The 27,129-nt window shown below is 42.7% G+C and overlaps 1 protein-coding gene across 1 annotated transcript in view; it reads left to right on the forward strand.

Moving 5' to 3' along the window:
- SHB (SH2 domain containing adaptor protein B) overlaps positions 1-27,129 on the forward strand; it is a 93,997-nt gene that overhangs the window by 41,441 nt on the left and 25,427 nt on the right. The window contains exons 3-5 of the mRNA XM_074813191.1: positions 1,506-1,721; positions 10,125-10,293; positions 16,219-16,338. Of these exons, the coding sequence (XP_074669292.1) occupies positions 1,506-1,721; positions 10,125-10,293; positions 16,219-16,338 (505 nt within the window). The remainder of the gene's footprint in view (positions 1-1,505; positions 1,722-10,124; positions 10,294-16,218; positions 16,339-27,129) is intronic.

The following is a 27,129-nucleotide window of genomic DNA, read 5'->3' on the forward strand; positions in this document are numbered from 1 at the left end:
CTTGCTCCAGTATGTCTATGTCTTTCTTGTGCTGAGAAGGTGAAAGAGAACTGGACCCAGCAGTCCAGATGTGGACTTGCCAGTGCTGAGTAGAGGGGAAGAATCACTTCCCTTGACCTGCTTTCCATACTCCTTCTAATGCAGCCTAGGTTAATATTAGCCCTCTCTACTGTGAGGGTGCATTGCTGCCATACAGGACCCCAAAGTCTTCCTCTACTGAGCAGCTTTCCATCCAGTTTAGCCTGCAGTTTTCTAGCATCTCCAGGTCCCTCTGTGTGGCAGCACAGCCATCTGGTCTGTCACCCCTCCATCCAGTTTTGTATCAGTAGATGGAGTGACCTTGGCTCTGTCTAGCCTAGGCTCTGCAAACTCCAGAGAATGGAGACACCTCCCATGACCTACCTGGTGAGCTGTCCTAGGACTGCACTACACACTAGGGGAAGAAGGTTCCCCCAATGTCCCACTTGTATCTCTCAAGATATATCTGGTGTCTGTTTCTTGTAATTGTATCTTTTGACACTGCCCAAGAAGGGTTTAGATCTGACTGCCCTTTAGGCAGCTGAGAGCTGCTGTTACATCCCCCTTGGCCTTTCCCTCATCAGACTAACCAAAACCATCTTTTGTTATCATAGGTCCCAGGACCTTGCTATCTTGGTAGCTCTGCACTGGCTCCTTTCTATTTTTATAAACTAGCTCACTCCTTGCAGGGAGTGTGCAGACTGGAGACAGTAGGACCCACTTGTTAGACTTGTATACCCACTTGTGGGTATAGCCTCCTTGGGACCAAGGGTGAAGGCATGACAGCTTGCTCCTTGATTTGCTAGCTCCTACTAACAAAGCCCAGGTTTTGGTTTGCTGTGTTCAGGAGGGCAGGACACTGTTCCTTTCTGTGTAGTTTCAACATGCTTATTTTTTGATAAGTGTTAATTTAAATGTTCCTTAATACAATGTGAGCTAAGCTCAAGTTACCAATGCTTTTGTTTAGTGTTCTTACTCTAGTCCTAACTCATTTTCTGCTGATATACTGTAGAGGTAACTGCATAGAATTTTTTTATCAGCATACTATAACATATTATAATGTGGGATTATTTTTTCTTTTTTTGTCTCTTCTTTGTTTCATCAAATTGCACTTCTGAATGATCTCCTTTTCAAGAGTTAACTGCATACACAGATTTCAGCATTCTTGGGTATTTATGTACAGTTGCTAGTAAGTGTCCTTTACACAGGTTGACAGGGATTGTGTGCTTTATGTAATCTGGCTCTGTGCAAACAGGAATGTTGGTGAAGGCATGAGACTGTGCTGCGGTTGTTAGCTGGAGCTAACTTTTGCTTCCAGCCGGTTACCAAACATAGAGGTAGAATTTAGAGGTGTGTACAAGCTTGCCATCTGTATAATTATGTGGCCGTTAAGGAACGGATGGAAGTTGAATGTTCTAAAATTATTGACTGTAATAATAAGACGTGGTTAGTAGTGATGCTGATGCAATTTTCTTTCTTGCAAACAGAGTTTCAGAAGCAGGAAGGCATGAAGTCCCATCAGAAAAACATGCAGCTCTATGACACACCCTATGAACCAGAAGGCAGTGGTGTGGAATCCGATTCTGAAAGTGTGATGATTCACCATTTACGAGAAAGCAAATTGCCACAGGATGATGACAGGCCCGCAGATGAGTATGATCAGCCATGGGAGTGGAACAAAGTCACCATCCCAGCTCTGGCAGGTAGGATTCCTAGATCCCAACCAGGAAATTCCATCTCATAGGCATAGCATATGTACTTGCCTTTGGGAGAATTCAAGTATTTCTGCTCTTTCGGTGTGTGCATGGGGGGAGATCTCTGAAAAGCAAATATGGGTAGTCTCAGATCTTTACCTGTTGCAGAAATGTGAAACATTGCACTTTTTGTCTGGTTCTTCAGCTGACCTGTTGTCAACCATCTCAGCACTTGGTTCATGTTAGTAAAACTTGTGTTTCTCCCACTCCTTGCCCCTACCCCCACTTTAATGGACATGATGTAGATAGTATTTATTGCTGAGTGGCTCTATGATGAGGGAATTGCTTTGCAAAGTCCTTAAATTGTGGGCAATTCTTAAAGGTGCAAGACAAAAAATAGCTGTGTAATGTGCATGCAGTAGCATGCTTCTACTCAGTGGTCAGTTTTTTGATGTTTGGAGTATTTTCATAATAACTGCAAGAATTTCTATGGATATGTAGAATTTGTTTTTGGATTAATCCTTTTGAATTTGTCAATCAGGGAGATCTGACACAAACTGTTTTCTGTCTCTGTGAATATCTGTGCTTGGTGTTGGTTATGCTCATCCTTTTTTCCCCTCTGTTGCTTTGTGGAAATGGCTGAGGGTGGCTTCCTTCAGTGAGGATGTGATTCTAAAGTCCAAGGCTTTTTCTTTCTTAAGAGCCTCTGTGTGTCCAGCAAAGCCCAGCTGTAACAGTTGGTCTGGCCATGTTCCAGGATGGTCTTGTTTGTGCTAGAGTTGTACACACTCTATGATTTTCCCCTCAGTGGCAATGTTCCAGTAAAAAGCTGTGTCTAGGAGCAGGATTGCTCCCCTTCCCTTTTAGGAGGCAGCTTGGCAGAAAGCTTGGAAAGTAGGGTTGTGTGAGGTGATGATTGTGGGGATGAGGAGGGAAGAAAGGAGATGTGGCTCTGGGAGGGAGCATGGAAGAAGCCTGAGAACAATGATTAGTAGTTGGTGTGCATTTACCCTGGGTAAATTCTGCTTGATAAGCCTGTTTTGCTTTCTGCATTGAAACTACTAGATCTGTTAATGGAAGGAGAGCAGTAGGTGTCATCTATGTTGACTTTAGCCTTCAGCGTGTTGTGTTGTGGCATCAGCTGTGTTACCTGGTTTGGAATGCTGTAGCCTAGATGGGTGGACTGCTAGATGTGTGAAAACTTGTCAGGGTCATTGACCTCAAAGGGTAGTGCTTAGTGATTAATACTCTTCTGGAGTCTGGTTACAAGTGTGATTCCTTAGGGGATCTGTTCTGAACCATTCCTGTTTAGCATCTTTATCAGTAACCCAGAGGAGGAGGAGGAGAGAAAATGTACCTCATCAAGTTTGGATTGATGTCAAATGGTGCAGAGGGTGTGTGTGCACAGAGCTGCCCTTCAGAAGGACCTGGACAGGCTGGAGAAACAGTCTGACAACAAGCTTACAAAATCCAACCAGGACAAACTCAAAGACCTACATCTGGAACAAACTAATGCCCTGCACTTTGCTGGTAGAGGCTTAAGGAGTCCTGGGGGAAAGTGGACTAAATGTGGTTAGCAGTGCTCCCCAGCAGTGATGAAGGCTAACAGCATCCTAGCCTGTGTGAACAGGAGCATAGCCAGTAGATCAAGCAAAGTGACTGTTCCTCTTCACATTTCTTGGACAACATGTGTAACACTGTGTCCAGTATTCTGATGTAAGGATGAGGTTGATAAATGTTGATGTCAGCAGAGAGCCACCAAAATGACAGGAAACTGCAGTACATGACTTGTGAGGCGATGCTGAGAGAACTGGGCTTGCTTAGCCTAGAGAAGAGAAAACTTCGGCAGGATGTAATAGCAACCTTCCAATGCCTATGAGATCTTCAAGAAGATGAAGCCAGGTTCTTCACAAATGAGGAGGTGTGTGACAGGAAGATAATAAGTTGACATAAGTTGAGTCAGGAGAGGTTCTGACTCCATATGGGGGATTTATTTTTTTTCTGCAAGGACAGTCTAACAACTGTCCAGGGAGCTCTTGCAGTCTCCATCTTTAGATTTTTTCATCCTGTGTGAAGGGATGACTGGATAAAGTTCTGAACAATCTGATCTGATTACATAGCTGACTTTGCCTTGAGCAGGTTGGACTAGACACCTCCCATGGTCCCTTTCCACCTGAATTATTCTATGATTTTGCAATTCTGTGTGCCATCATATTGCCACACTACAGAAAAGAGAAGTGACTTCTCTCCACAGCTATACAGGGCTACTGGTCTGTAAACAGAGCCTGTCGTGACAATATCCTCCTTGGGTGTTTCTGACCTGATCCTCTAATAGGTAGGTGGACATGGGTGACAGAAATATGTTTCTCTTCTAGCACAGTGGAGTAGAGCAGTGGCGATCTGTTGTGAGAGTGATTCTGCTTCTGCTTCATTTGTTCGTATGTCTTTGGGTTGTAGTTGATCCAGGTTTGTTTCCAAGCCAGGCTGATGTCTGCAGTATCCATCCTGTGAAGTCTGCGTGGGAGCAAGAGACACATGGATGTGTTCTTTTTAAGCAGCTGCTTAAAAAGAAACCTCTTGCTCAGCATTCCCTTTTCCTCTTGTTGGGTTCATATGGAACAGAAAAGGAGGTTAGAGAAAACTGATTTCTACTTTCTAGCAGCATTGTTTGCTCTGGCATGTGAGTTTTTACTAATCTTGTCAAGTTCCAGGCTCAGTTACTTTCCCATTAAGCATATGCTGATACTTCTTTCAAGCCTGGATCTAAACAAGCATCTAGTTCTGCTGGATGCTACACAAGTAAAGTAGTCTGTTTCACTAAAGAGCATGAACTCTAACACAAAAGTCTAAACTGCTTGTGTGACTTCTAGTAAAATATACAGTTCTGCTGCTGAGTTCTGCATGGTGGAAGGAGGCTTTGGTTCAGGCTTGCCTGAGCTGACTCATCCCCCTTGCTGGACCACTTAAAATGATTGCAAGACTTGTGTTGGGAGATTGCCTGGCTGTGAAATCTTGACTATGATTTGGGATATCTATTTTTGTGTCAAGATAGGCTAATCAACAGAGATGCATATCACTAGGTTTCAGTGCCACAATGGCTGTTTTGCAGGTGCACATGCAGGGGCAGTGCAGAGCCACAAGCAGTGGATTTGCAGTGGGTCTTAGGCTGCTCTCTCCACTGTTTTCCAGGGAATTTATCTATTCTCCATTCCAGATTCTGGAGGGCTCTCCATCATTTCCCCTCTGCCACCATGTCTGCTTCTTGCCCATTTTTCTTTCTTTTGTTTGTGATCTTCTTTTCCCCTTTCTCTTGTCCCACAGAACTGCATCTATGTCTAGACTCTCTCATTCATCCTTCCTGATGCCTGGTCCCATTCTGTTACCTTCTTACATCTCCTTGAGATTTCTTTTCTCCCACCTTCAGACACCTGCTCCCTAACACCCAAGACCCTCTCCTATGTGTTTTTGCCCATTTCTGCCCACAAGGAAGGATGGTGTACTTCCTCATTCATCCCCATCCTTTTAGCCCTCTGGGCTAGGCCAGATGCCATGGCAATGTCTGGACTACAGTGACTACAGATTGCTGTTGAAGAGTTCCTGGAAGGAAGTTGAACAGTTAGTTCTTGCTGACTGGCTTCCAGCTATTTTTTGCCAATCTGTTCAGCGTTTGCTTGGCTGGAGGTGTGTTCAGCCATTCTTGCATGTGTTCTTGGACGGTTTGGAGTTAGAGCTATTTTGAGCAAAGAATATTTTGTTTGAAGGTGAGAGGGTAAGTAAAGCCCTTGAACTGCATAAAAAAGGGGGGAGGAACAAATGCTTGACCAGGTGGCACTTAAGTCTTTAGAGGTGGAATTCTTTTTGGCCATTTATCTCTGCAGCTTGTTTCTCTGGTTAAGCGTAGCACAGGGATTCTGTGCATTGAGTTTTTCCTTACATACTAGTTTTGATAATTTTCCAAATACTGAGACTCATATCAGAGTTAATATGAGCTCCCCACACAAGGATGGTGATTGTGTGCTACCCAGAAGTAACGTTTCTTTCAAATTATGCAAAATACCTAAACCAGAAGATTCATTGTTTAGCAACACTGAGATAGAAGCTGTGGGACCAGTATACATCTGTTTGAAGTGAGATCACACTTTGCAGATTTCTCAGTTAGTAATACAGCAGCCACAGAGATGAGATTATTAGTTTTAAAAGTTATTGTCTTGAGTGCATATGGAAATCTTAGACCTTATTCTTCATGTATTGTGCATATTATATGAAATGGCTGATTTTTAATTCATTGAATCCAGAGAACAAATTTATTAGTTTCTACTGCATATCTTTTTGTGCACCTTTTTGTGTTTGTTAAGTCTTTGAGCTCTGTAATCATCTTCATGCCCACTTTTTTGGTCTTTATCAGGTGAATTCTGGAAAAGTTTTTTTGAGTGTTGATTTAAAAAAAAAGAATCTTAGTTTTGCTGATTTTTTTCTTCATCTGTAGTTTTTAGTTTGTCCACATGTGACTGTAAATTAATAAGGCACAATCCACCCAATATGAGATTTTTATGATTGGCCTTTGTGTAAATATTCTAAGCATTATGTAGTTAACTTATGGAAGCAACTAAATTAAAATGTTGCTTTACGAAAGTAACAGACTAAAAAGTTTAATTAAAAGTATTATGATGTGGTTGAATTCCTTATGGGCTCAACATGCAGTGTTCTGTTTTAAAATGCTGAGAGAGTAAGCATTTTTTGAGATTAATTAGATTTCTTTGATTGCATCTGTCATTCATTATAACTTAGTATGTCTTAGGTACCCGGTTATTTATTACAAAGGAATGCATAGGGATTGGCTGCAAGCATAAATTCAAGCTGCTGTCTCATCTGGTGTCTCAATAATTAATCTAACTTCTAGGAATTACAAATGTTTAAAATAAGAAAATAAGAGGTCCAACTTCTAAGTTTGAACAGTGGAAAGTTTGCAGTGGAGAAGTATTGACCCTCTGCTGAGATGTGTGAAGTGCTTTTCTGACTTACTGTGTGCTGTGGTTCTGTAATGTAGCTAGCTAATGTAGCTAGACCAAGTGGTTTCTTTACAGTTCTGAGCTGAGGTGGATTTCTCTGAAGAGCACAATGTTGGTCTAAGTGATATAAGAAATTCTAGCAATGGACAATTCCTACTTTACAGCCCCACAACTACCATCCTCCAACTACTTGGAGTTGTGGATGCTGTGAACCTGAAGGGACCCTCTGCTAAATCTTTGCTATTTTGAGAAGTTCATCTGATGGGAACAACTTGTTTGTGATGTGAAGTGCAGATGCAGAGAATTATGCAGCAAATGGTTTTGATTTGTCAGGTGATAGACCTAAGAAATAAACCGAAATGGCAAGCGACACTAGAATTATCATGAAGTTAATTAGTCATACAAGTCTTTTAAAGGAGAACATTTCTTCCTCTGCCATGATTTCAAGATTTATTGCTGAAACATGGATAAAACTGGTTTATCTCCAACCTGGAGACTGAGATGTGTCAGACTGAAAGTGTGCACAGGCTGTGAAGTCTGCTCATGTTGAGGGGAGTCTGCACTGTGGCCCCTAAGCATGGGGCTGGTATCATGCTGAAATTGTGGAGCAAGCTATGTTTAGCCTTCCATGGTTACTTCTGCTGTTAAGTGCAGTGCTGAAAGCTATGTCTGTGTAGCAGAGCTGAAGTGCAGCATTTTGACTGTCTGCAGCTTGAGTTTTTTCACAAACAAATTTGGTTTTGTTTCATTGGAGGCTGTACAGCTGAAGCTGAAATGTAATTTTGATGGCTTTTATAGGAAATGTGCAGGTTTTGTGAGATCTGCTGCTGAGCTGGGCAAACAGGTTTGCCCAGAAGAGCTGAGGTCGGTGAGGTAACAGGAAGAAAGTAGCTTTCTAGTACGTAAGTCTGGCTGGAAAAGGAGATAGCAGCACTGGAGAGCCCATTCAGAAATGTTGGGCTGACGCTGGCTCCCATTTGAGTATGTGAGAAATCAGGCCTTTCTAGGCTGTCATGTAGGGATAGCAAGCCTTTGGTTAAAGAAAATGCATGTGTGAAGTCTGCAGTATTGCTAGTATTAGTATTACCAATTAGTATTACCAATTATTAGCTAATTGTAGTATTAGTATTGCTTTATGGAGTAAGTAGCTCTGTTTTGAAGAGGGCCTCTGTTATGAAGAGGGCTATCTGGTAGCAGTTTTCAACACTGATCATGGACTCGAAGGAAGATCTGTAGAAGTGAAACTTGGTCACCTCTGCTGGCTGCAGCTGCTGTTACACAGAAAGCTGGTGCCTATGCTCCTGGCGGACTTGAAGCAGAGGAGTTCTGGCATGCCACCACCAGAGGCGTATGATACCACTACAGGGCAGAGGAAGAGAGGCCACATGAAGAGTGGGGATGCGTCAGGCATGCAGTTAGTTCCATAACTGTAATGTCTATGTAAACAGAAGTACCATAGCAATAAAAACCACTCCCAGCTGCATGGAACCGAGCTTCTGAACCTTCACTGTATATACTACAGTTAAGAGGGATTTATAGCAGCCAAAACCCAATCCTGATAACAACATTGTGTGGGTTGTGCCTGACCAGTTAATCACACTTGTCAGTTTAATCTGCCTGGATATCCCTTTCAGACTGCTTCTTCCTGCCAATTTAATTCACAACAACAACAACAAAGAAATAAGGCAGGAGTCCAGAGATGTGTCTGAGCTTTTCACACAGAGAAAAAATTTAAAAGCCTCTGAACTTTAACTTTGTGCTATTTTTTGAGAACATATGCTACTTCTAACCATTATGTTGTAAAGATATTGCTGTTTACAATCAGAACTGAATTTCATGGGCTTTTTGTGAACTGATTTTTTTGGTGTCTGAAAGATGTTGCTTGATCAGAAGCTGACATTAAGTTCACCAGTTTTAATGGAGTTCCCAAATTACATCCAGGTTTTTTTTTCTTACCGTTGAAGTAATAGTGCTGTTCATATATGTCACTGGCAAGTACACACATGCAGTGTTTCTCCTTGTTATGTTAATCAGCTTTCATTATCCAGTAATGAGATTTCCTTTTTAAGAAATAACCAGCATATTTCTGCCATGCATACTTCAGAATATGATTGAATACATTTGCCCAATTTTTTCAATAATTTGTGCCTACTTTCCCTGAGTAGAGGAGGAATTTGGAAGTGTCCTAATCCCCATGAAGAAAGCATATAAAAATGACCCCCCCAAAATGCTCCAAAACATTTTCCACATCCAGCACATCTTTACTCTGTATGCATTATCTTTTTGAACATTACATCTATCTCCTTGTTGCATAGCCTTGTTTTAAAACAACATTATGCAACTACCAGCCACATGTCTCACTGGCTGTGTGTTATTATAAGTTGAGTTCTAAATGCATGAGATTTACAACATGCTATTGTACAAGTCCCTTTAATTGTCCTTGTAACATTTTTCTCTGATATTGCTGTTGAAATTCAGAGGAGGTGATTGTGCTGTGTGTGTTCATGTGCATTGTTATGTTTGCCTCCTGATACAGTGAATTTTTTTTTGCCTGGTCCCCACTAGATGACCCTAAAACAGTAATCCATCTGCAGCTGGGAGTGTTAGTTTCTGATGAAGAAGCAAATCATGGAAGGCAGTGAGAGTCAGGAAGGTGGTGTGAGTAGCTCCCTTCACTGTTTCTGTCAATATTCCTTCTGCAAGTGTAGAATGAGGATTGCTGACATCATTAATATGTGCTTTGCTACAGATGTTGCAGTGCTCTGAGAAATTACAGCTTTGCAAAATAAGTCGTATTGCTTTTCTTGGAATAATTTAGTTTGTGAGAGAAACTAACAAATGCCATTTTCCCTTTTCAGCACTTTGTACCCTAGTGTTTCAAGACAAAAGCTTTATGCCAGTGTTGTATAAGTGGATACACTTCTAATTCATTGCTGCTTGACAGTATTTCTGATGTGGATAGATGGGTGTTACCTGTCTGGGTTTGCACCCAGATCACTATTAGGATGATTCCACATAAACTGAGGCAAGCTGAATTCTTGATGTTTGTTACTGTAATTATGGCAGGTGACTGAAAGCCTATCTTTGTTATTGTTACTTGTTTGACAATATCATCTCTTGGGGAAGAAAGTATCAAATGTTAAGATAAGTACTAGGTATTGTAACAAGGTTTAGCAGAGTGTGGATTTTGTTACTGGAAAAGCAAGAGAATTTTAGGACTGTATTTTGCAGAGTTAGAAACACCTTTACATGATGCATATAACTTTGTAGATAAACCACTACGTCTTATTGCTAGTGGATGCATGTTTATTCTCTCTGGGAAGTATGAAAGCTCTCTAAGTGCTACAACTATTTTGGTCCTTGTTAACCTTTCCTGGAGAGGTAATTATTGTGTATCTTGCAGCCCAATTTAATGGAAGTGAGAAACGACAAGCATCTCCTCCCTCCAATGACCAGCGCAGGCAGTTAAGAGCACCTGGAGGAGGCTTTAAACACAACAAACATGACAGTCCAGAATTTTGTGGGATCCTGGGGGAGAGAATAGATCCAACTATTCAACTGGAAAAGCAGATGTAAGTAAGCACACTAATTGCTTTCTGGCTCTTTGCCTTCACAAATTATAGGAGCAGCAAGTGTCCCAGATCCTGCTGTTCAGCTCTCCCTCCTCAGTATCCCCTGTGTTAGTGCTCACAAAAAACTGTTATTAATCCTGCAAAGTTTAAGTAACTTTTGTGAAGGACAAAATAGTGTTAAGCAGGAAACTCATCTCAGGAACAGTGAATTTTATCTGCCAAGTATGCGCAGTTATTCCACTTTCAACCATGTTGATTATATTGCATTGAGGAAAACAGGTGTATATCACATATATGCAAATTGTGCTTTAAAACTGCACAAATTCCATACCTTTGTGGCTGCACAGCATGTTTCTTGTACCTCAGACATGCCTTGCATCCGTCTGTAATAATACTCCAGGGAAAAACTGATAAAATCACTTTTAAAGCTTTCTGGAAAGAGACTGTTATTTCTACTCTGGTGGTGTCAAACTCAAGGGTGGTATTTAGAGGCAGTTTTGTCAGCTCCAAACTCAAGTTCTTGGGGAGCTCCCTGGAGTGAATGTCCTGGTATCCACAAGGGTGACCTCTGTCCTGCCTCATGGTTACCCGTCCTTGAACCATTTGGACAGACTGGCTTGTGTGATGGAATGACCCACTGTCCTGTATGTCCTGGTTTCGACCAGGATGGAGTTAATTTTCATTGGAGTATTTCATACCATGTGATGTCATGCCCAGCTGGGGGCCTCTGGCTCTGGGGCTCATCTCTTTCTCACACACGCCTCTGCTGGTCGGTTGGTATTGTTGTTGGGGGGGGGCGCGGGCGGTCCTGAGCATAATATCAATGGTATGGAATAAGGGGTGGAGACTGTCCTGGTTTCGACCAGGATGGAGTTAATTTTCATTGGAGTATTTCATACCATGTGATGTCATGCCCAGGTGGGGCCTCTGGCTCTGAGGCTCATCTCTCTCTCACGCGCGCCGTCTGCTCGTTGGTCAGTATTGTTGCTGGGGGCGGGGAGCGGTCCTCATGTTCTATAAGCCACTGTTGCATTTTACCTGTTTGCTCTTTGAAATTATTGTTACTGTTGTTCTCTTGTTATGTTTAGTAAATTCTTTCTTTTTACTCAACCCGCGAATTCTCTTCTTTTGTCCCTCCCCTATCTTACCAGAGGGGGGAGGAGGAGGTGAATGGCCAGCCACTTGGCGTCTGGCTGCCAGCTGAGTTCAAACCTCCACACTGTATGATACTAAAGGTGCAGCCTCATAGAAGAGGCCAGACCCCCCTGTTATACCAAGCAAGAAAAATCTTCTTGTGGAGCAATTTACACAGGTTACACTTATATTTATGAGCACTGAGAAGCCAGTGGATTCATGCAGTAAATTGAGGAAGCTGTGTCTTGAATGCCTGAAGGCAGACCCATGGCAGACACTGTTGTTCCAAGTTAGATGCAGTATTTATTTTCACAGGAGAGGGAGGGCATAATTTAGCATGGATGTGAGTGCACTCTTAGTGAGAATACTTTGTTCCTGAATGGTAGCAGTACTAAGAGTATTAGCAATCCTTTTGCACTTCAGATCCTCAGTAGGAGAGAATCTGCTCTGTCAATTGCATTTTACCTGCAATATTTGGAAGCTTAAGCTTGAAACAGAGAATAATATCAGCTGCATGCTGTCATATTCTATCTAATGAATTTCAGCCTTTGACCAGCTGTTCATCAGCAGATTGTACACTTAGCTCCAACAGAGGAAGAAGCAACCACTATTTGAAATCACTCACTGATACTGCTAGGTAAATGACTCAAAGGCTATAAATTCGACTGTAAAATTTGCTCCTCAGATTCGAGTAGTTCCATCCTACCATACCCCCCCCAAAAATTTAAAATACCATAGGAAGTAAACATATGTTAATTAACTTTAGACTCATAAATATATTGTTGTGTAGTTCTCTTTTTTAAATGTAACTGCAATTATGTATAACTGCAATTGATAATAACAACTGAAAACTGGAGAGCTAGTTTTGCTTCCTTTAATTATTCAAGTGTCAGTCACATGAGGTTCTTTTTGATTCTTCATTATGCTGGATCAAATCTGAAATGAATGCACAGTTTACAATAATGTGTCAGAAAATGGAAGAGTTTAGATTTATTGTACCCTAGATTATTCATAATCATTCAAACTGCTCAAGTTTTACTAGCATGAGACCTCTCCACAGTACATGCCAAACTATTCCACCTTTCTCTACAAAAATGGAGTCTTTTTTTGTAGAAAGGAGTACAAGAACTAGAGGAAAGGAAGCATGCAAGTTGACAAGTGGATAGGTAGGTTAGGAAGTTTCCCAAAAAGGCAGAAATACCAAGATGTGATAATATATCAAGAAAATACTTCTAGTTGCTTGTGATTAAGAAATCCTTAACTATCAACTTATTAACTCGCGGACCCAGGGAAATGGAATGAATTTGTTCAATTTCCTCAGTAACAGTGAAAAGAAGAAAGTGTGTTCTGCTGTTAAGGTTGTCTTATTGAAAATGAATCCCTCCCAGCCTTATATACAAGAGCTGGTGACTTGCTGTTTCGCTCTAACCAATTCAGAAACAGAGTAGTGTTGTGCATATGAGCTGTCATAACTGATTATACTTACGGTATAATTGATGGAGCTATCCTGTCTTCAGTGGCTGTTTAGTGGCTGAAACCTGACCATTGGGAAAGTAAGAGATATCAGGAAGAACATTCTATAAACCAAAATCAGGGTGCTTTCAATCCTGGGAGAAGATCCTGATAAAGGTCAAAGTGTGTGATTTTTACTTTCAGATTTGCATTGTGTGCCTGTGTTTTCCAGAATATCTTAGAAGACGTGCATGTCTTCATAAAAACCTTTCTTCAGGTTTTTATGTCCCATGCTTTTGCATTGGTATCTTCCACAAGTTGTCATTTCTCTATTTTTTGATCACATCATTGACATTTGAATCTTTGACCGTTCTGCACAAATACCTATATGTTGACATTTAAAAAACAGACACATGTAGGGCAAACAGCCCAAATATGGTTGAAACAGCAAATTAGTCAGGAACTTCAAGCTGATTATAGCACTATGCTTATCTCGCTAGCTAGCTGGAACAGGAGCAATCTGAGTGTCCCATTTACATGGGCATATGATTCACAGGCAATTACACTTCTGGATACTGCTGTTTACTCTCAGCTGTAGCCAAAACAGCTTCTAGGTGTCACTTTTGAATCAGATTTTCTCCCATCAGCAGTTGTCTTCATACTTCACTGGTTTTCTTATCCAGTTGTTTTAAAAGTGGGTTTTGCTTTCTGGCACCAGCCTTGCATTCTTTTTCCATTAACCTCTCTGCCAATTGGGGAACACCAGATCTGAAGAATATATGAAATACTTCCCTCTGAATATTAGAGTCCAGGGTATCTCCGTGGTTTTGGCTAGGTTATTTTTTGTTTGTTTTATTTGTTCCTTTGGGGAGAAAAGAAAGAAAAATATTTCTAGCTAATGGGAATAATTTTTAGACTTTACCATATCCATTCTATAATTTATACTTGGTGTTAATATTTTTCCCTTACACTCAGAAGACAACCTAGTCTTTAAATTACTTCTTGAGAAATATCCTTCAGCGGTAAATATCTAATGAGAGGTAAGGAGAATGCTGCCTGAAAACATTCATGTCCTTGTCTCAATTTTATTTGTAAAGTGATGGAGCTGTCAGGGCCTCCCTTTCTGATCTGTCTTGAAGATACAATAGTATAACCCTCTTTTTAGCTTTTTCTATTGCAGAGTTTGGTTCTAACCAGGCCCACAATGAATTTTTAATTTGAACACCAACTCTTTTTTAAGCACAATCATCAGATTTGACAGGGGGCTGACATCAGCACAAGGTAGCTAAGAGCATGACTTCTGTCAAAGGGATCTGTCTGATCTTTACTCACTTACCTTTTATTTGGAACATCTCCCTTAGAGTAAGTTCAGCAGAGAAATAAAATGAGAACAAATGGAAAAAAATTTTTTGCACAAGGCCAGAGACAGTTCCTGGTAATAACAGACAGAGAGCACTTCTGATGTATGCATTATCCTGTTTAGGCAGGCATAGTAGTGTCACGTCGTGCTTCAAAGTGCATCTGACAATTGCAGGAAGGGAATTACATTGCTTGGGAAACTTGGGGAAAGGATCTAAGAGTTTACTACTGAACTGTGAGATTTTAATTGCTGATACAGAGCAGCATGTGCTGAGGAGGTTCTTTGTCTGCAGTGGTAAGTTTTGTGAAGAACCCACGTCTCCTCTCCCCATTTCATTTCTTCCCTGAATTGATCATACCCCCTCCACAGATCCACCAGAGACTTATTTGAAATGCTCTGAGTTCATAGAATGGTTTGGGTTGGAAGGGACCTTAAAGATCATCTAGTTCCAACCCCCCTGCCATCGGCAGGGACACCTTCCACTAGACCAGGTTGCTCAAAGCCCCATCCAACTTGGCCTTGAACACTTCCAGGGAGGGGGCATCTACAACTTCTCTGGGCAACCTGTTCCAGTGTCTCACCACCCTTACAGTAAAGAATTTCTTCCTTATATCTAATCTAAATCTACCCTCTTTCAGTTTAAAACTGTTACCCCTCATCTTATCACTACACTCCCTGACAAAGGGTCCCTCCCCATCTTTCCTGTAGGCCCCCTTTAAGTACTGGAAGGCCACTATAACGTCTCCCCAGAGCCTTCTCTTCTCTAGGCTGAACAACCCCAACACTTTCCACCTGTCCTGAGCCCTGATCCACCTGTCCTCCAGCCACCTGATCATCTTTGTGGCCCTCCACTGGACCTGCTGGAGTAGATGCTCTAGCCCCCTATCATCTTTGTCACCCTCCTCTGGACCCGCACGAGCCAGGCCCCCTTCTTGTATTGGGGGCCCCAGAGGTGAACACAGTACTCCATGTGGAATCTCACAGGAGCAGAGTAGAGGGCGAGAATCACCTCCCTTGACCTGCTAGCCACAATTCTTTTGATGCATCCCAGGATATGGTTGGCTTTCTGGGCTGCGAGCACACATTGCTGGCTCGCAGTCAGTTTTCCATCCACTAATACCTCCAAGTCCTTCTCCACAGGGCTGCTCTCAATCCACTCATCACCCAGCCTATATCTGTGCTTGGGATTGCCTTGACCCATGTGCAGGACCTTGCACTTGGCTTTTTTGAACTTCATGAGGTTTGCATGAGCCCACCTCTCAAGCCTGCCAAGGGCCCTCTGGATGGCATCCCTTCCCTTCAGCATGTCAACCGCACCACACAGCTTGGTGTCATCAGAAGACTTGCTGAGGGTGCACTCAATCCCACTGTCCATGTTGCCAGCAAAGATGTTAAACAGCACTGGTCCCAATACTGACCCCTGAGGAACACCACCTTCAGCAGGTGTCACAGCTGGATTTAGAACAAGTATCTTTGCTATAGATCTTCACACTTTTTCCCTTTTCTCCTTTCTCAGAGATATATTTAGCAAAACATTTCCACTGTTAACTGTTTATATTCTTCAGATGTGATTTTCTTTTTGTTTACTTTTGTTTGTTTTCTTTTTGTTCTTTTGCACATTACTTGAAATATTGCAGGGGTGAAATAGAGTAAATGTGTATATTATGGATCTCCTGCTTGCAAGATAGAGATTATAACGTGTTGCTCTGAGTGGGAATTTCTTACATAAATTTGTACACCAATCCTATTACATGCTTTCCTGATCTAGGTTTTTCCTTCAGTTAACGGGAACTACAGGCTTCCACAAGTTATAAAGTTAACTTCAGATAATGTGAGCAATGTGCTGTTTATCCATAATATGTTAGATCTTAAAGATATCCATGTGATATCAACCAATATTCATACCTTAAAGAAACAAATTAGTGAAAGGGGTATGAGTTGGAATATGTGTCTGTATTAATTTCTCTGCTTTTTCCTAGATGGTATCATGGAGCAATCAGTCGGACAGAAGCAGAAGACCTGTTACATTTATGTAAAGAGTGTAGCTACCTTGTAAGAAAGAGTCAAACAAGCAAGCATGACTATTCTCTTTCACTGAAGTGAGTACATGTCAGTAAAACATAATAAATGTGATTTATAAACCATAACTTCTCTGGTGCAAGAAGAGAAAATGATCCAGTGTTGATGCACTAGTTCAGCTCAGGAGGGTACCCAGAGAGTTTGAGACTGTCAGTCTACATAATGCATAGTGACAGTCACTGTCACAGGACCTTGTAATTTGGGGATGTTAAGAGATTTTTTTACTCTTCATTTGGTGCCCATTTAACTAAATAAACTTGGAATATTTTCTCTGGTTCTGATTTGAAATGCTCATGCTGCTTCTGCTTTAGACTAAATAAGCAACTGTATTGTTTGGGGATTTTATTCCTTTTGCTTCATACATGAAAGAAAGGCTTCATGTGGTTTACTGTGGTAGAGCTGTACAGTATTGCTACAATTCTCGAAAGTAAAAAGCACAGGATCAAGGGTGAAAGATCTACAAAATTAGGAAATAAGCATTGTTCCAATCTTAGTGCTGCTTTGAACTTGCCTCGCCTGCCTTAGATTGATCAGGGTACATCACAGAGGTTGTCTTTAACATATCATAGAACAGAATCATAGAATGGTTTGGATTGGAAGGGACCTTCAAAGATCATCTAGTCCAACCCTCCAGGTTTTCTATGCAGGAGAACAAGCCCCTTGACCTTGCTATAGGCTGTACAAGTGCAAAGAAAGTTGTTTCCTTTTCATTTCTTCTCACTTAGGGTCTGATGTAGAACCCACCCTTCCAAGTAGGTCTGGGACACAGTCCTTCTTGCCTTTTTTACTAGCATTACTCCTGGCAGTTTGGCTTTTACATGGGTTATTCATAGGTCTGTTTGGAGACATATTTCACTGCTGGGATAATGTTGATACTTGATGGTAACAATGTAACACTTCCATAGCACTAAACCTTGATCCTTTTTACACTCATAGGTCCATTAGAAATAAAGGGCCACATCTACTGTACCATGGTTTAATCTGATGGTCTAAACAGTAAATTTCAGACTGGTTTTATATCCTCACTTTGGTTTGAATAGAAGTGCATCTGTTAACATAGTTTAAGGTTCTATTCTAGGGCTTAAGAAAAATATTTTGTAGGACTATTTTTTACATCTCCATTCCTTTGCTATTATTCTTGGGATCTCTGTAAGCTAGAGGTCTGCCTTGAACAGGAACACACCTGCTTCAGCTCCTGTTTTCCCTTTTGTCGTCTGATCTGCGTATTCTCTGATACAGTAGCCCTCTAGATATTTTCAAACAATGAAGCATTAATGGCACATGCTTCAGATATATGTAGGCTTAAATTTTCCCTTAAATTCTTGTAAGTCTTGGTATATGACTTTTGTTTTTAAGTATTTCACTTAATTCTTGCATCAGCATATTGATTTTTGTTATTCAACCAGAGCCCAACTTCAAGAGGAAAAGGTGACAGTTAAATTTATATTTTGCAATTTTGGATCTGGATGCCGGCCCTTAATGTCCTTTTGCATGTTATTGTCCCTGTGCATGTTGTACTCTGAAATTTTCTAAATCAGATTTCCTGGTGGTACTTAAAAGGTCTCCCCATAACTCACTAAATGACTGACCTCCTCCAGTATGTGTTTTCTGGAGCATAAGATTCACTGCTTCCTCTGCTATACATTTGTCAAAACTAGTGCTGACTCTGGCCTCTTGATGCAGTCTATTAATTCTGTATACCAGCTCCCTGTAATCATGACTGTTCTCCTATGGCCCCTCAAAGCTCACATATTCCTCTTAAGCCCATGGTACTGCAGATAGAATTCATGTTCTGTCCATTGCTTGGTGATCAATTTTCTTTCTTTTCCAGGAGCTCTCCTGACATCCTGCAAATGCAATAAGTATTTTCTCTCAAAGTAGCTAGCTCAATAAAGGATCATGTCATTTAACCATGCTTAAGTTATCATGCAAACCTGCTTCCTTTGCTAGAAGTCTGCTTCGATTTACTTGCCATCTCACTGACCATTACCATCTGCAAGTTACTGACAAAGTTATGTTTGGTGCTGTTGTTCACATCTGATTTTTCACTCACTGCCATAAAGCTCTCTTCCCCTCCTCTGCATATTTAGGACATTGAATTTATAATTCATTGTTGTTTTCTAATTCTCTCCTTAATGAAGATGATTTTCCAATCAAAGTAAGATTTTAAAGAGTTTTGGTGATTGTGAAGATTTTGTTCCTTAAGCTCAAAGAGTTAAATTCTCAGTTCTCAGGTTTCACTCACGTTCCCTGGTTGAAATATTTCCTCACAAGCAACCTGGTTTATGACTACTTTTAACTGTGGGAAGCTAGCCCTTCAAAGTGCCAAACACATGATACTATTTTGTGTTCTGATTCACTTGCCTAGAGGCATCTGATCAGTCTGTGAAGAGGTTGTTTTGCACCTATGCAAGCTTACCTTAAGGTCAGATGGAAATGCATTCATTTCATGTACAATCTTACATCCTCATTAATATTTGACTTGCAGGACCTCCTGCTTATTTCATCTTCTGTTAAAATGTGAATTCAGGGCATGACAGAACCTTTCACTGGTAATGGATTGCAGTAGTGAGAACAGCTGTGTGAGGTATGTCCAAGTGGATGATCTGCTCAGCCTGGTGGAAGTAGAAAGGTTAAAGAGCATCAGGGAGCTTGAGAAAGAGATAGGCTGGTGGAACCATGCTCTGCCCTCCCTGAAACAGAAACAGGAACAGCTACCAGAAAAAAAAAAAAACCAAACCAAGATCAAGGGGATCCTGTATCCTCCCCCTGGCAGGCAGAAGGCAGTAGCTTAAAGAAAAGGAGTGAATAGAGGCAAGTCCATGTTCAGGATGGCAGGCAAGCCTCCTCCTTGTCTATCTTTGTCTTCCCGAGTGCCTCTGTACAACAGGTATGAGGTTCTTGATATGGAAGGTCAGTTGACCCAAAACCAGGGGTTTGTACCTGGTGTGCAGACTCCCAGTTCACACACAGGATAGAGGTATTTTTCCTTTATTACATGAATGCGCATGTCCCGGGTGCCTGTCCCAAGACAGCACACCATAGTCCCAAAAACTACAGTTATTTATGCACACAATCTATACATATTCAATGCACTGATACGTATCTACTGATTGGTCATAATCTCTATGCTTAGCATGTAAATTACAACAGATGCCTAGTTTGCCCTCTCCGCTGCCTTGAGTCTGGGGTGCAATTAAAGTCCGTGACCAATGCGTCAGTGTTGTGATCTCCCCCTGCCAGAATCACCTTTTACCTAGTTTCTTCATAATTTGGCACACATAGGCAGGTTGTCACAGCTCATTGTCTCTACTACCCATTAATTCTACCTAGGCTTCTGCTTTTTGTCAGGCATATACAGTAGCAGATTGTTTCAAGGTTAATCATTTGTTTCTACCATTATCCTAACAGCTAATCATTTGGTTCTACAGTGTTCCTAATAAAACTGACCTCTAACCTTTAAATACTTCTTTTAATAATGCAACATCACATGGATGATGTGGATGATGGTCCACAGGAAAGGTGTTGCCAAGGTCAGAAAGGCTGTATCATGACCACCTCGCTGAGGATGAAAAGATGGGTTATAGTTGTAGGTGACTCCTTTCTAAGGGGGAACAGAGGGTCCAGTATGCTGGACACACCCACCTCTTAGGAAACTGCTGTTTCCCTGGGGCCCAGGTTGACATTGCTATGAAACTTCCTACCCTGGTACGGCACTCATATTACCCATTATTGCTGTTCCATGTGGGTGGTGATGAAGCCACCACAAGTAGTCCAGGGGCAATCAAAAGAGACATCAGGGCCTTGGGACAGTTTGTAAGGGAATCTAGAGCACAGGTAATTTTTTCATCTATTCTTCCAGTTGTGGGCAGCCACATTAGAAGACACTGATGGACCCAGTCTATTAGTACATAGCTCTGTGGCTGGTGTCACCACCACAATTTTAGGTTTTTCAATAATGGAAAGGTCTACACAGCACCAGGCCTGCTGGCATTGGGTGGGATTCACCTTTCTCAAAGAGGTAAAAAGGTCTTTGCTCATGAGCTAGTGGGGCTCATTGACAGAGCTTTAACCTAGACTTGAAGGGGAAGGGGGATATCAGGCTTCCCCATGACAAGCTGTGGAAAAACATGCCAAGATTAGAGGGACGGGATGCTACTGAGGATCCTCAGCCTGTTGCTCTGAGACATACTGAGTACACTGGAGCACACTTGAAGTCTTACAGAGATGAGCCAGGGGCTTTTGGGGTAATAGGAGCCAACAGAGTAACACCAGTGAAATACCTCAAAGAAATTAAGGTGTTGTCCAGGCTTGAGAGAGTGGCAGGGGTTTTTTAGTAGCAGGGGAGGGGAATACAGTGGTGGACACCTGTGAGAAACTTCCCAAAGCTCCCTCAGCTCCAGATTGAACCCACCTTTGCATCAAGGCTGAGCCAATTAGCTGCACCTCTGTGATAATGTATTTAAGAAGGGGAACCTGGGAGGAGCTGTGGGAGTTGTGAGGAGAACATCTGCCTGAAGATCGAGGTCAGTAAAAGAATGGAGGAAGGGGGGAAGGTGTGCTGGAGCAGAGACTCCCCTGTATCCCATGGTAAGATGGCAGGGCCACCCCCACCTACCACCCATGGAGTTCTACAGTGGAGCATATGCTGACTTCTGGCCTGTGAGGGGCCCCATGCCAGAACAGGTAACTGTGCCCAAAGAAGGCCAGGACCCTATGGGAAGAAGGCCCTGCTGTTGTAGTTCAGTTCTGGGAGGATTGCAACACACAGCGGTAACCCACACACCTGTGGGAGTGATTCATGTCAGAGAGAGTCTGTGGAGGACTGACTCCTGTAAGAAGGGGACCACGCTGGAAGAGGGGAAGAATGCCAGAACTTCCTCCTGACCTGAGGTGGAAGAAGCAGCAAGATTGACCTCACCCCCCATTCCCTACCCCCTGCACTGCTGGCAGGGAGGAGGTAGAGATATTAGGAGCAAAGCTGAGCCAGGAAGAAGGGAGGGATGGGGGAAGGTGTATTTAAGATGTGGTAATGCTTTGCACAGTCCTACTCTGTCTGTTAAGTGTTGTTGTTGTTAGTGTCTGTATTAAACTTATGTTCTTTTTTTCTTCCCCTAATGAGTCTGTCTTTTGCCTGTGCTGTAATGGATTATATCATCCCTCCCTGTCCCTATTTCAATTTCCTGGGCCTTTTGCTTTCCTCCTTCCCAGCACTGAGGGGGAAGGAGGGAGTGAGCAGCACCTTTGCTTTATTTCCCCTCTCAGTGCTGTGGGGAGAGGGGGCAGTGAGCGGCTGCATGGTGATCAGATGCCCTCTAAGCTCACCCACAACAAGTGTGTTCCTCTAGGAAGGTGACACAGCTGACAGCCCAGATGAAGTGCCTCTACACCAACGCAGGCAACCTGGGCAACAAACAGGAGGGGCTGGAAGTCACCATGCTGCTAGAAAGCTATGACATAGTTGCCATTACTGAAACTTGGTAAAACAAATCCCATGACTGAACTGCAGCTCTCAACTACAGGCTGTTCAGAAGGAATGGGAAAGGGTGGGTGAGGGGGTTTAGCCCTCTGCATAAAGAAATGGATAGATTGTGAAAATCTGTCTCTGAAGAATAGCCACAAGCAGGTTGAAAACATGGGTAAGAATTAGAGACCGAGGCAACAGAGGGAACATTGTGGCCAGTGTTTACTACCGGCCAACCAATCAAGGGGAACCTATTGACAAAGCCTTCTTACTTCAGCCTCAGCAAGCATCACACTCACAGGTTCTCATCCTGCTGGGGGAGTTCAACCACCCCAACATCTGCTGGAAAAGCAGCACAGCATGCTGTAGGCAATCTAGGAAACTCCTGAAGTGCATTGAGGGCAACTTCTTAAGCCAGATAATAGACAGCCTGATCAGAGGGGACACGATAATGGACCTGATGGTACCAGCACAAGTGAGCTAATTGGTGACATCAAGATTGGATGCATCCTGGACTGCAGGGGTCATGAACTGGTGGAGTTAGCAGTCCTGAGGGGTATGAGTTAGATGAAGAGTAAAGTAAGAGGACCCTGAATTTTAGGAAAGAAAACTTTCAGCTGTTCAATGAGGTAGTCAGTAGGGAGTAGAACAGAGCAGGCAGATCTTTAAGGATGCTTTCCATAGAGTGCAAGAGCTCTCAATCCCCAGGTGTAAGAAATCAGGAAGGGAAGTCAAGAGACCTGCATGGATGAGTTGAGACCTGCTGGTCAGGTGAAAAAGCAAGAATGAAATGCACAGGCAGTGGAAGCAGGAGCAGGTGTCCTCGCAAGAGTATAGGGAGACTGCCTAGTTGTGTAGGGATGGAGTCAGGAAGGCCAAGGTATGGCTGGAACTGAACTTGGCAAGGGACGCAAAGAATAAGAAGAAGGGCTTCTATAGGTACGTCAGCCAGAAAAGGAAGGCTAAAGAAAGTGTATGCCCTTTGATGAAAACGACTGGCAAACTGGTACCAATAGACAAGGAGAAGGCTGAGGTACTCAACAACTTTTTTGCCTCAGTCTTCACTGGCAATCTCTCTTCCCACACCTCTCAAGTGGATGGACCTCAAGGCAGGGACTGGGGGAGCAAAGTCCTTCCCACTGTAAGGGAAGATCAGGTTTGTAACCACTTGAGGAACCTAAGCAAATATAAGTTTATGGGACCTTATGAGATGCATCCCAGAGTCCAGAGGGAATTGGCTGATGTAGTTGCAAAGCCACTGTCCATAGTATTTGAAAAGTCATGGTAGTCAGGTGAAGTCCCTGGTGACTGGAAAAAAGGAAACATTGCACCCATTTTTAAAAAAGGGTAGAAAGAAGGACCCTGGGAACTACCAACCTGTCAGCCTTACCTCTGCTTGGGAAGATCATGGAACAGATCCTCCTAGAAGCTATGCTAAGGCATGTGGAGGTCAGGGAAGTGATTCAAGACAGCCAGCACAGTTTCACCAAGGGCAGTTCTTGTCTGACCCACCTCGTGGCCTTCTACAATGGAGTGACTACATCAGCGGACAAGGGAAGAGCAGCTGATGTCATCTGTCTGGACTTCTGCAAGGCCTTTGACACAGTCCCCCACAACATTCCTCTCTAAATTGGAGACATATGGATTTGATGGGTGGACTATTTGGTGGAATCGGTTGGATGGTTGCTTGCAGAGAGTAGTGGTCAATGGCTCAATGTCCAGATGGAGATCAGTGATGAATGCTGTCTCTTAGGGTTCCATATTGGGACCAGTGCTGTTTAATATTCCATCAGCAGTGTAGACAGTGGGATTGAGTGCATTCTCAGGAATTTTGCAGATGACACCAAACTGAGTGGTGTGGTTGACACACCTGAGGGAAGGGATGCCATTCAGAGGATCTGGACAAGCTCAAGAAGTGGGCCCATGGGAACCTTGTGAGGTTCAACAAGGTCAAGTAGAAGGTCCTACACCCGGGTTGAGGCAACCCCCATTATCAGTGCAGGCTGGGGCATGAAGGGATTGACAGCAGCCCTGAGGAGAAGGACTGGTGGATGAAAAGCTGGACATGAGCCACCAGTGTGTGCTTGCAGCCCGGCTGCATCAAAAGAATCATGGCCAGCAGGTAGAGGGAGGTGATTCTGCCCCTCTACTCCACTCTGGTGAGGCCCCACCTGGAGTACTGCTTCCAGCTCTAGAGTTCTCAGCACAGGAGAGACATGGACCTGTTGGAGAGGATTCAGAGGAGGGCCACAAAAATGATCAGAGGGATGGAACAACTCTCCTATGAAGAAAGGCTGAGAGAGCTGGCATTGTTTAGTCTGGAGAAGAGAAGGCTTTGTGGAGACCTTATTGTGATCTTTCAATCCTCAAAGGGAAAGAAAGATTGTGACAGACTTTTAGTAGGGCTTGTTATGATAGGACAAGGGCTAATAGTTTAAAACTAAAACAAGGTAGAATCAGACTAGACATAAGGAAGAAATTTTTTATGATGAAGGTGGTGAAACACTGGAACAGGTTGAAGAGGTGGTAGATGCCCCATCCCTGGAAACATTTAAGGTCAGGTTGGATGGGGCTCTGAGCAACCTGATGTAGTTGAAGATGTCCTGCTCATTGCAGAGGGGTTGGACTAGATGACCTTTAAAGGTCCCTTCCGACCCAAACTATTCTATCATTCTATGATTCTATTCCTCCTGTACTTTGTGTCCCAGTGGGTTTCTAGCTTAAACAGCCCTATGTCTTCCAGTGTGTGATAGTAAGAGAAGTTTCAAGCCTCTGTGTTCTTTCATAGTTTTATTGACTTCAGTGAATAGGCTAAGCAGTCTACCAGTGGTGCAACCACTGTTCAGGTGGCTTTGTACTCTTCCCAGTGCTTCATCTTTGAGTGACATTTATATAAGACATTATTTCACCTCCTATTTTCACCAGAACAGATGTTTGGCTTGTATATGTATATAAGATGTAAGCTCAACATGACCTGGCAATGTGCATCTGCAGCTCAGAAAGCCAACCATATCCTAGGCTGCATCAAAAGAAGTGTGACCAGCAGGTCAAGGGAGGTGATTCTCCCCCTCCACTTTCATGAGACCCCACCTGGATGACTGTGTTCAGGTCTGGGGCCCCCAGCATAAAAAGGATGTGGACCTGTTGGAGTGAGTCCAGAGGAGGGCCACAAAGATGATCAGAGGGCTGGAGCACCTTTCCTATGAAGACAGACTGAAAGAGTTGGGGTTGTTCAGCCTAGAGAAGAGAAAGCTCCGGGAATACCTTATAGCAGCCTTCTAGTACCAAAAGGGGGCCTGCAAGAGAGCTGGAGAGGGACTTTTTACAAGGGCATGTAGTGATAGGAGAAGGGGTAATGGCTTTAAACTGAAAGAGGGTAGATTTAGAATAGATGTAAAGAAGATGTTTTTCACAGTGGAGGTGATGAGACACTGGAACAGGTAGCCCAGAGAGGTGGTGGATGCCCCATCCCTGGAGGTATTCAAGGACAGGTTGGATGGGGCTTTGAGCAATCTGACCTAGTGAAAGGTGCCCCTGCCCATGGCAGGGGGGTTGGAACTAAATGATGTGTGCATGGGGTAGTTGGCAGAGTTAACCATAGACACAACAGCAACCAGCCATCCTCTCCTCAGATTATAGTGAGGATGTGTATAGTCTAGTTCATGATGACGATCCCACTGCTGGAAATAAAATTACTTCTGTTTACAGGGAAGAATCCCTGAAACATTCAATTGTAAGTTGCTGGCTGATGTCACTGGCAGGCAGTTAATTTCCATTATGATCACTAGGATATGCAACTGGACTTCAGTTTTAAAAAGAAATCATAAAGTAGCTGCGAGCTTTGGGCTGCTGGCATGAACATGCTTGGGTTTGTGTGTAGGTACCTCATGGCAGTGTTTTTGTTAATGCCAACCAAATAAGAGACTCTTTGTAATAATGAAGTTGTCCTACAACTGCTACACAGAACCTGACCATGTGTTGCCCTACCAATCCAGCACTCCCCTTGCAACATGGGGCTAGCATCAACACTGACATGATAGGATAGTATAAAATCAGGCTTTGCTCACTTTTTCCTTTAACAGGCAGGCTTGGTGGTACTTGAGGTCTTCTGTGGGTGCAAGATACCTACAAAAGAAGGAGGCTTTAGAAGATTGCTGTTGAATGTGCATAGTCAAATGATATTTGGACCAGACCCTTTCAGCATCGAACTTCTGTTTTTATTGGTGCATCTATGATGTCTGAAATGAAAAGCACAGGCTGCGGAGCATCTGGTAGCATGCTATAAAGATACTTGGTACTTACAGGGGATACTTGTTAATAAAGCTGTAGCACAAAATTAAATCTGACCAGTCACATGTAATTTACTTTGTTATAAACTTGCAGCCTTGCCAGTTGTTTCATTAACCTACAATAACTGCATTAGGACATGGTTCTTGAATCTTAGGTCTGGAGTTGGTAGATGCTACAGTGGAAAAAAATGAGCAGCTCTTCTCTGTAAGTAATTCCTAAATGTTCATGCTGGTTGGACTCTTTCTCACTTCTTCTGAAACTCACCCTAGGTCCTTGTCCTATGTCCTTCTCTGATATGGTCTGTACAGTGTCCCTGATTAGCACACACTGTATGGCCTGTGATTCCATGGAATGCCATCTTAGGAAGCACTCTGTGACACTAATGTTAGAATGTGAAGGCATATGCTAATATGGAATTACTGGTTTTGAAGATGACTGTAGTTTTAACTGTTCCCTGCCATGATTTCACAAAATTCATTACTATGCAAATTGAAGCTGATGATAAGAAGTTGTAGGGAATATAGACAATGGCCTCAAGTCCCACATTTTGTGATTCTGTTCTAGTCATTATCCTGTGGCAGTGGCTGCCAGGTGTTTGATATTTGTTTCTTAGAGACCTTTTGATTAGAGGTATACTGCCCCTGTTTCTCAAAAACTGTGAGTATCCATACTTCTTGTACAATTACAGTAGCTTCTATTTGATTTTTTTCTACATAAGCTGCCCCTTGGATAGCATGTTAATCTCCACACCTCACTATTTATTCTTTCTTCTTGTTAGTGCATTTTCCCTACATTGAAAAGTAAGGGGTGTCCTGATTGCTGGCCCCATGGTGGTATGTTTTGCAGGAAGGACTGGGACCTTTATTGCTAGCTATAGCTATTTCTCCGTCTCCCAGAATGGATCAGTGAATCTCAATGTGGCTTGCTGCTAGGTCCACGGATGTTATAGGTACTTATCACAGGCAATAAGACTCCTTGTGCTCCATGACTACCCTCTAAATCTGCCCCAGAAGGCTTTACATATTTGGACACTTCCCTTAGGCTTTCATCTTATAAC

Source organism: Strix aluco, chromosome Z, assembly GCF_031877795.1.
Source record: "Strix aluco isolate bStrAlu1 chromosome Z, bStrAlu1.hap1, whole genome shotgun sequence".
Taxonomy (NCBI): Eukaryota; Metazoa; Chordata; class Aves; order Strigiformes; family Strigidae; genus Strix; species Strix aluco.